The 11,154-nt window shown below is 37.6% G+C and overlaps 1 protein-coding gene across 1 annotated transcript in view; it reads left to right on the top strand.

Moving 5' to 3' along the window:
* Positions 1–2,220: 2,220 nt before the first annotated feature.
* The window catches only part of ptpn11b (protein tyrosine phosphatase non-receptor type 11b), a 41,207-nt gene continuing 32,273 nt past the window's right edge, over positions 2,221–11,154 (top strand). Inside the window, exon 1 of the mRNA XM_079802839.1 lies at positions 2,221–2,392. Coding sequence (XP_079658965.1) covers positions 2,379–2,392 — 14 coding nt within the window. The 5' untranslated portion in view covers positions 2,221–2,378. The remainder of the gene's footprint in view (positions 2,393–11,154) is intronic.

The raw sequence follows: 11,154 nt of genomic DNA, 5'->3' as shown, positions 1-11,154 counted from the left end.
TGAAACAAAAACTGAGTCAACATTCCTGTTGTGTATCTTATCCCCTAACAGAAATAGCAGCATTACAGCTAACAGAGTAATAATAAACACGATAATTACATAGAAGGAACTGCTAAAATAAGAGTGTCATGACTGGAGGGAGAGAAGTGTATATATAGTATGTAAATCACTTCATTATGGCCCTCTCTTGGACCTCTAAATGTCCATCGCATCCAGCAAGATTCAGGTGCTAAAAACCTCTTACACAAGATTACATTAAAAAAAAAGTTAATGTTTAATCACATTTTTAAAAAAAATCCTTTATTTTTTTCATTATTATTCTTGTTGGTAATATGATTATTGGTCTTAGAGTTTCATGATCAATTTCAAGGACACAAATATCTAAAATAAAACAAAATGTTGGGATGAGTGATGATTTCAAATAATATTAATTCTACAGTAGCCTACTAAATGATTGCTTTATTTCTCAACAAAGTTTTGCAAGATGTAGGCTACAAGATGAGTCATAAATGAATTTAAAGTAAAATTTATTTTTTCCCCCAATGTTTAAGAGTACTATTTCTGATGCAGAAAAGTTAGTTCATGCATTCATGACCTCGAGACTAGATTACTGTAATGCTTTATTAGCTGGTTGTCCTGCATCATCGATAAACAAACTGCAGTTAGTCCAAAACGCAGCTGCTAGAGTTCTTACTAGGTCAAGAAAATATGATCATATAACACCAATTTTATCATCCCTACACTGGTTACCTATTAAGTTCCGTATCAATTACAAAGTATTGCTACTGACCTATAAAGCCCTAAATGGTTTAGCTCCAGTGTATTTAACTGATCTTTTATCGCCCTACAATCCATCGCGCTCTTTAAGATCACTAAACTCGAGGCTTCTGGTCATTCCTAGGATATCTAAGTCCACTAAAGGAGGGAGGGCTTTTTCACATTTAGCTCCTAAACTCTGGAATAGTCTTCCGGATATTGTTCGAGGTTCAGACACGCTGTCCCAGTTTAAAACTAGATTAAAGACGCATCTCTTTAGCCAAGCATTCACATTATAATTAAGTTTTATACTACAGTTAAATCGCACCAACAGCATTAATATTCTGAACAGCAGCTATGCTAATTATTTCCCATCTGCTTTTCTGTTGTTATCTCGGGACACTAGTCCCGAGGTAACTAGTTCGTCAGCTCCAGTTTGTATCCAGCCTCTGATGGAGACTTCAGATGCCCCGACACCTGTGATGAGACGACTCGACGCCTGTGAAGAGACGACTCAACGCCAGCGTTGTTATGGCCTAAAATAATACATGATTGATTAACTTATCCTAACATTTTTTTCTTTAACATTCTCTTTTCTAACATTTTTCAATGTACATTTATGAAATGCACTTTCTGTGAAGCTGCTTTGAAACAATGTGTATTGTGAAAAGCGCTATACAAATAAATTTGAATTGAATTGAAATTTGAATACAATTTGTCAATGTTTTATAAAGCTTTGCAACAAAGCTCCAGTTTTGGTTTGATGGAGTCAACCGGCCTAAAAATTTTAATTTAAAAAAGTCAAACATATATAAATATAAAAACACACACACACACACACACACACACACACACACACACACACACACACACACACACACACACACACACACACACACACACACACACACGGTAAGACAGGGTAAGATGACCCCTCACTTGAATTTTTTTCTCCTCAGTCCTCACCATTGATGGCACAAAACCTAATCTCAGCGCTTTTGATGAATGGCTACAAACATTTGTGAGATTTAGTCAGTCGAAACAGTTTTGAGGTTGATTGGTCTACTTTTGTGTCTCTGGAAAATAGTGATGACATTGTATTGTATTTATTTTATACTTATGGGGTTATAATTAAGTATTTCCATGAATTATTTTAGACATCTTTGCTTTCATTTCGTTATTTATCTATATTCTCTAAATTCATCTCATATATATATATATATATATATATATATATATATATATATATATATATATATATATATATATATAGCTATATAAACATTAAGGGTAGAGATAAGATGAATATAAATATAGAGATGAAAGCGAAGCGATATTCATCTATAATCTCTTACCCCTGTTTGGTAGGCTAAATGATACGAGCTTATAATAACCGACTTTTTGACACGGTTGTTGGATAAAGTTTTTCCAGTCTGTTATCAGTGGTGTGTCCCCTCTGTCAGTGAGAGGCGGAGGGAGTGAGTGAGAGTCGGGCGCTGTGTGACGCCCCTCGCTCGCGCTCAGCTCCGCTGCAGTGACTCGGCGAAGGCAGGATCATTTAATACACTTTCCCCTTTAGTCCGCTCATACACATTTGACATCTGACAGCTCCCAGGACGGCCATGACGTCTCGAAGGTAAGCTGAAGGCGACATTAAAACTGCAAGAGCGGGTACTGGTGGTTACTACTGTATGAATGAATCGAGCACGACACACAGCTCAATGAGTCGGACTCGGTCTTTACTCCAGGCTCCTGATCCTCTCTGGCCCATTATACCGTATGTGTTCGCTTTGCTCAACGGGGTTGTACAGTAGAGTGTTTAGGAGGAGTTTTAGTCTGTTTTCTTTCCGTTTATTTCAGTGGTATGAAGATTATATCGCTCTCGCTACCGGATATCGAATTGGAATAATCAGTATAGCCTAGCGCAAAGTCACTGTAACAGTTTTTCTCAATGTAGTTTAAACTGTGCGTTATTAGTTTATTGAGACGAGTTATTAGGAGAATTATGGTAATCCTACTGCATTTACTGAATATAGTGTGCTAAAGTAACAATAGTTAAAAATAAACATTAAACCATGTGACAGATTTGTGATAACCGTTAGATTAAAAAAATAGAAATATGAACAGACGCGCTGAAAATATCTTTAAATAAAGCTGCAAATAAGCAATAGGCATAATTTAAATACTGAGACTATATTAATGTTAATTGTTATCCTTGTTTATCTTGTCACACTTTATCATTAATCCTGGGTAGGTTTCACACTGTAGCTATGGAACCCTGTTACCCAAATAACGTCCTTATTTGCATATTAATGAGGTCAATAGAATTGATTGGACAACTACATCTCATCTGTATATCAGCTCTGTCCGTCTTAAGACTTCTGAAACACAACAAAACATCAGTCTTGTTTGTCGCGGTTAATCGACATTGTAGTTCTTAGACATGGAGAGCAAACAGCGCGTGAAATTTTGATGGAAAGTTCAAAGATAATTAATATTAAATAAGGTAAGCCCTTATAGCTATATGTTGCTAAACATCTGTAGAGCTGGGTTTTCAACTTATCCAGGGTTAAAACGCATCTAAAAAAAAAAGGGTTGTGGTTTGTTTCCAAAAGTTGGACATAGATAGGCCAATGATTTCATTCTGAGAGTCAAATCTGCATAAACCGAGATCTAGTTGTGTAATGCACAAAGAGCTGAAGCACACATCAGTTATTATGAGAGTTTGCACAGGTGGCCTTGGGTAAACAATGTACTGCATGGGAACATCACTTTCCGTTAACACAACATCTTCTCCAGTAGCTTTCATTTATCAGAGTATGTTAGCCTTTGGCCTTTACTCTACCTTTACATCATCTGTTATATAGTTCTGCTGCCAACAATTACTATTGAATATTATTAGTACCATTAGTTTATCATTACTGGTGTTGATCACATTAAATAAATATTTTACCCAAACATGTAAACTTTAGGTAATTCTTTCAAACCTACATGACTTTATTTCTTCATTGAAGCTCAACAAGAGATGTTAGCCTTTGAAACCTCACTTCCATTGCATCTTTTTGCATATAATAAAAGTAACCATCATCTCCTTTTGTGTTCCACTGAAGAAAAAGTCGTACACATAAGGGTGAGTAAATGATGGCATATCCCTTTAAATGGTATGAAAACTGATCCCACTTAACAGTACATAATGGAGGATGAAACTGTCTAATGTGCAAAACTCACAGGGACCTGTATATTTAGCAGGTATCTATGCTACACAAACAGGAACCTGAAAAAATATATAAATATTGGATTTGCATATATTACACATACCAATGTTTTATTTTTCGCAAGAGGTTTTGCATAGTGGAGGCTAGCAAAAAAAAAAAAAAAAAAACTTAACTCATATAAACAACATTTAAACTGCTCCTAGTTCTGGCTGAGATTTTCATTATTATTATTATCTTTTATGTAATGTGGAACTTTTTCTTGGTCACTCTTGGACACTTTATTTGGCACCCTTTTTATTTCTTTATCTCTAGTTCATAAAGCACCTTTTGTGTACTGTATGTGTTGTGTTTGTGTAAGCATGTGAGTAAGCGTGTACAGGAAAGAGGAAAAAGGAAGAGATGGCTCATTGCGTGGTTATTTTTGTGGGGTCATGAAAATATGTGCTCATGCATATTTTGGTTGTTCGTAAAGTTGTCTGTTGTCAAAATTTCCGCACTAAGTTTGTGATTCTTTTGAGTAAGATTATGATTACATTTGCCCCTTCATTTACATCCATGCATTCTTCTGTTCAAAAGTTTGGGGGTCGTGGGATGTTTATAACTGTTTTTGAAGGAAGGCTGCTTTTATTTGATCAAACATACAGTAACAACTGTAATATTGTGATGAATTATTACAATTTATAATAATGGTTTTCTTATTTAATATATTTTAAAATGTAATTTATTTATTCAGAAATCATTCTTATATGCTGATTTGCTGCTCAAGAAACATTTCTTGTTATTATCAATGTTGAAAACAGTTGCACTGCTTAATATATTTGTGGAAAACGTGATTTGTTGATGAATAGAAAGCTCAAAAGAACAGCATTTATATGAAATAGAAATGGTACCATTATGAATGCCTTTACTTTCACTTGAATGGGGAAAAAACTGAAAGCAGAAGGGACAGGACCGATAGCACAGAACTAAAAATTCACAGACAGGAAAACTGCCTCCAGTGTGGTGAAATGAGATAGCCTTTCCAGGAATTCTGCTAGTCATGCTGAGAACACCGTTTTTATCATAGTCATCCATTTATCTTATTGTCCTTAAAGAACCAGGATAATTTTCCTTTGTGCTATTGACATTTATATTAGACATAAAATGAAAAGTGTCAAACCGCATTCTATTACCATAGTTAACATATGTGGTGATTTGTGGATGATTGTCGTTTCATAAATGGACCCTTAAAATCAGTCCAGCAGACTCACTGATACTCGGCATGACCCTAAACCCAGTATTTTTCGTTCAAGGAATTATTTCACAATCAAATAATATCGATTGTGGATGACTTTCATTGCATTGTTCATATCAGAAATGATCCGTTTTTATTATTCTCCTAGACTCCCCTTTAGGATGTGAATCCAGGACTTGATCCCATTCCGGGAGGCTATTTCTATTGGAAGGGTTGTTATCAGCTGTTGAGAATTTGAATATGATAGTCAACGTTAGGTTTTGTTTCACATGTCCTTGGGCTGTCTGACCCGGGGCAAGTTCAAAAATGGCAACATATTTCTCCCTCAGTCAGGGCAGAGAGAAGCTGGCAGCACGTCAAGCCTTGAATGTAGCTAGCTATGTGTGTGAATTGATTTAACCTTACATTTATGTGCTTGGGGTCTTTTGTAATGGAGGCTAAAATCAATCATCTCACACTTTCAGATTGGCTGCCATAATATCCCATATATGTATATCCGTCCCATACTTTTTATATACTTCCATATAGGGCTGGGCGATATGGCTTTTTTTCCATATCATATCATATGATATTGATATTTATTACAGTATTCATTTACCATTAATGGGGAAGGAAATGCTTTGTTTGTTCACAATTAAACTCCACAGAGTAGCTACCTTTTCATTTAGGGTCCCAATAAATCCATTTATTTTCCCCTAAATTCTGTGTTTTCCATTTTAATTTTTTGGGGATTCTGTGTTTTATGATTTAATACAAATTTATATAAACTTTAACAATGTAGTCAAACTTTTAAAATTTAATCAAATGAAAATATAACAATTAATTTACAACAAAACATTGCATTTTTATTATTTGTCAATGCTGCACAAGTGAACTGTAAAACATGGATGAAAAAAATATTGGTTGTATGATACTCCTTTTTATTATTACTTTGAGAAGTACATTTTAGTGTACAGTATTACATTTTTTTTATTTTGATGGTTTCTCGTGAAGATCTTTCAGTTTTAGTTTCAGTTCGGTAGTTTTATTCAAATTAAATGGTGAAAAGCTTGTGAAGTGACTCACAATGTTCATGTGTTCATGTCCTCATACGGTGGGGAGAACAAGTATTTGATACACTGCAGATTTTGCATGTTTTCCTACTTACAAAGTATGTAGAGGTCTGTAATTTTTATCATAGGTACACTTCAACTGGGAGAGGGGGAATCTAAAATCCAGAAAATCACATTGTATGATTTTTAAATAATTTGCATTTTATTGCATGACATAAGTATTTGATCACCTACCAACCAGTTAGTTTTTCTTTAAGAAGCCCTCCTGTTCTCCACTCATTACCTGTATTAACTGCACCAGTTTGAACTCGTTACCTGTATAAAAGACACCTGTCCACACACTCAATCAAACAGACTCCAACCTCTCCACAATGGCCAAGACCAGAGAGCTGTGTAAGGACATCAGGGATAAAATTGTAGACTTGCACAAGGCTGGGATGGGCTACAGGACAATAGGCAAACAGCTTGGTGAGAAGGCAACAAATGTTGGCGCAATTATTAGAAAATGGAAGAAGTTCAAGATGACAGTCAATCTCCCTCGGTCTGGGGCACCATGCAAGATCTCACCTCGTGGGGCATCAATGATAATTAGGAAGGTGAACTACACGGCAGGACCTGGTCGATGACCTGAAGAGAGATGAAAGCTCTAGCATAAGTTCTGCTGGGAAGACTCAATTACTACGTCACTTATTGCCTTCATTCTAACCCAATTATATTCTCATGCTCACCGTATAAAAGCCCGGTACTTACACATGTTTGAGTTCGCAGATACTGAAGTGACGATTACGCAGATCTGAAGCGACGATTACGCAGATCTGAAGCGACGATTACCCCAATCCTCCCCACCACCACCAGGATGGTCCTGTCCATACCTCCCGGGGGGTCGGCTGCGCCCCTGCCCTTGTCTTCAGGCAGGAATTGCAGATCCGATACCCTCGGATTATGCCTACGGACGGGGCCTACGCCAAATTGACTCTGTATATTATTAGCTTGCTGAGCTATTATTAAATGCACTATTGTTGATATAATTCTCCCGAGTCTTTCCTGCAGAACTGGGACCACAGTCTCAAAGAAAACCATTGGTAACACAATATGCCGTCATGGATTAAAATCCTGCAGTGCACGCAAGGTCCCCCTGCTCAAGCCAGCGCATGTCCAGGCCCGTCTGAAAGGGGACAGAACGACTGCACCGTATTGAGGGGAGGATGGATGGGGCCATGTATCACGAGATCTTGGGCCAACAACCTCCTTCAACTCAGTAAGAGCATTGAAGATGGGTTGAAGAAGCATGACAACGACCCGAAACACACAGCCAGGGCAACTAAGGAGTGGCTGCGTAAGAAGCATCTCAAGGTCTTGGAGTGGTCTAGCCAGTCTCCAGACCTGAACCCAATAGAAAATCTTTTGAGGGAGCTGAAAGTCCGTATTGCCCAACGACAGCCCTGAAACCTGAAGGATCTGGAGAAGGTCTGTATGGAGGAGTGGGCCAAAATCCCTGCTGCAGTGTGTGCAAACCTGGTCAAGAACTACAGGAAACGTATGATCTCTGTAATTGCAAACAAAGGTTTCAGTACCAAATATTAAGTTCTGCTTTTCTGATGTATCAAATTTGTCTGGTATATTACCAGACCAAGCTCAATTTAAGATTGAACATTGGTCTGGGGAGTCTGCTCTGTATTTTCTACTGAACAAGTGGCGTGATAAACGAGCATAATTCAAATGACTCTTTTTAGATTCCGTCTCTCACAGTTGAAGAGTACCTATGATAAAAATTACAGACTTATACATGCTTTGTAAGTGGGGAAAACATGCAAAATCAACTGTGTATCAAATACTTGTTCTCCCCACTGTATATTGAGACGCTGAAAACACAGTGAGTGTCACGTGTGTGAGTTTGTGTATCAGACAAAACCGCGCTGTTGATTCAAACACGCAGAAACGACTTATTAGCGAGATGCACTGACTGGCTGTTGTTGTGTTTATTTCTGCTGCGTGATAGGCTGTTAGATTAGTCCATATCGAGTAAAATGTCCAAAGCTTATCGTTATCAATGTAAATTTTATCTTGATAGGATTCAGTTAATATATTTTAAAATGTATTCATGGGATGGTAAAGCTGAATTTTCAGACATTATTCCAGTCTTTAGTGTCACATGATCCTTCAGAAATCATTCTAATATGCTGATTTGGTGCTCAAGAAATATTTCTTATTATTATCAATGTTGAAAACAGTTGTGTTGCTTACTATTTTTGTAGAAACCGTGAAACACTACCGTACCATTCAAAAGTGTGAGGTACCGTAAGACATTTTAAAAAAAGACTGTCCTTAAAGGTAGGGTAGGTAAGATTTGGTTAAAAAACTTTTTTTCCAAATTTGTTTAAACTTGCTTTATATATCAATACATAATTAAAATGTAAGTACTCTTAAAAAGAAAGTATAAAAATGTAGTGTCTTTAGACCTCTCACGACTTTTAAAGACAGCTCATTATTTCCATTCACTCCACCTTCTCCCTTCTGGGCTCTTTCCAAAGCCACGCCCCCAAAACACATGAACACGCTACGCCGACCGCGATCAGCTCAGCTGAAAGACGCATTATTTACCTGAGGCGAGCGGAGAAGAAGTGCATGTAGTGACATCATGTCAGAATCACATGTAATAAAAAATCTAACTTTATCATTATGAATATAAACAAATAAGATGTCTTTTAGTACTCACTATCAAGCTAGAATAACGATACTGGTAAAGTTTAAAATACACACACAACACAGTGTTTACGACACACACAGATACAAGATAAAAACATCAGTAAACATAGGTACAGAATATAAAAACAAACCAAGGGCCGAAATAAACGTGCAGGTAAAGTTCCCGGTGAACATGGTAAAAGAGTTTAGACAGAGGGTAGTAGCTAAAGCGAACTTAGTTCTAAAAAAAGTTCCTGGATGTGGTGTACTAGCTTTTACACATGCATTTTGTTATCTAAAGTTACATTTTGCGAAATTCAACATGACAGTGATCAACTTGAGCTAAGCACATTGAGTATTTATCATCTCTACTAATGGTTCGCTAAGTGTATAACATTGTAACTTTATGCTAAGTAATGTTGTTAGCTATATTAGGCAGCTACGTGTGGTAGTGATACATGCTTCATGAAAACATAAACCAAAAAAATGTATAATCAAAATGAAAGATTACCTGTCCAGCAGAAATAACGGGTGCGCCAGGGTTGCCAGGTTTTCACAACAAAATCCGCCCAATTGCTACTCAAAACTAGCCCAAAACAAGCCCAATCGTGTTTCTCCGGTAAAAATCGCATTTGGGGGGTAAAATATGTGTCTTTTTGGTAGGGATGCTTGCTAAAATTCGCAAATCCCGGGGCAAAAGATCACATAATTGGGGTCGCTTCAACCCGCGGACATGAAAAACAGCCCGCGCCAACAGTGTTTGAAGTAGCCCGACTTGGCAACACTGGGGTGCGCGCATGTGGGCAGATCCTGTAGCAAAAGCGGTGGTAGCCATGGTAGCGAGAGAGAGTGACTGTCGCCCAAGCCAATCACTTGTTTCGGCCCGAACGAAAATAATGAGCGGTGTTTATTGCTGATTAAAAAGTCTAGAGTCACTCGATTTTTATACTCTCTTTTTCAGAGTACTTAAATTTTAATTATGTATTGACATATAAAGAAAGTTTAAACAAATTTGGACAAAAGTGTTTTAGATCATTCTTACCTACCCTACCTTTAATGTTCCAGAATACTGATTACACATATACACACACACACACACACACACACACACACACACACACACATGTTGGGTTTTCATGTTTTATGGGGACTTTCCATAGGCGTAATGGTTTTTATACTGTACATACCGTATATTCTATCCCCCTACACTGCCCCTACCCCTAAACCTAACCCTCACAGGAGACATTCTGCAATTTTACATTTTCAAAAAACATCACTTAGTCTGATTTATAAGATGTTTTCCTCATGGGGACCTAAAAATGTCCCCACAAGGATGAGGATTTCGGATATTGCTATCTTTGTGGGGACATTTTGTCCCCATAACGTGATGATTACCAGTCCACACACACACACACACACACACACACACACACACACACACACACACACACACACACACACACACACACACACACACACACACACACACACACACACACACACACACACACACACACACACATATATATTTGTATATTAATTACAAGACTGTGTTGGAACTTACCCACAGTGTCACCGCTGGACATGTGGTACCATAATCAGCGTTTCTAAAAATATCTGTAACGATACTAAAATCCAGCCACAGAGAGCCGTCTGCCCCCAATATAGATGAGAGAGGGCCTTTGAAGCTGAGTTGGGGGTACTATGTATATCGCTTTTTGTCACCGAGCCTGTCGCTTTAAATAGCCAACTGTGTTGAACTTGAGACATTATGTAAGAGGGAAGAGGCAGCTCTCTGTGTGCACGTGGGCCTGTGTGTTTCCCCTGTCAGAACACTGCTGCAGCACTTTCCGCCTGATATCGCTCTCTCTCTCTCTCTCTCTGGCCCACTGTACAACCCGTTTGTGCCCCCGAGTTATCATAAGCAGAGAGTCTCTGGTGTCACTCAACTGTATGTGCCAATATGGATGTTACAAAAGAGGATTATGTGGCCACTGGCCATTCCCATTTTAGAACTCCTTTGGCATTTTTTATTTAATTTTCTTGTTGGTTTATGATTATGATTAAAATAGGTATATTATTTTTATAACAACTATATTATTTAACAGCATTCAATGTCTGTGGTGTTCGTCCATCTTGTTTTTGCCATAGTTCATTGCTATTTTTATCAAGCTTTTATCATGCTGGACAATGGCTGTTAATTATTAAACCA

This window comes from Gobio gobio (genome assembly GCF_949357685.1).
Source record: "Gobio gobio genome assembly, chromosome: 21".
NCBI lineage: Eukaryota > Metazoa > Chordata > Actinopteri > Cypriniformes > Gobionidae > Gobio > Gobio gobio.
The sequence above is the reverse complement of the archived record's forward strand: the minus strand, read 5'-3'. Positions and strand labels throughout refer to the sequence as shown.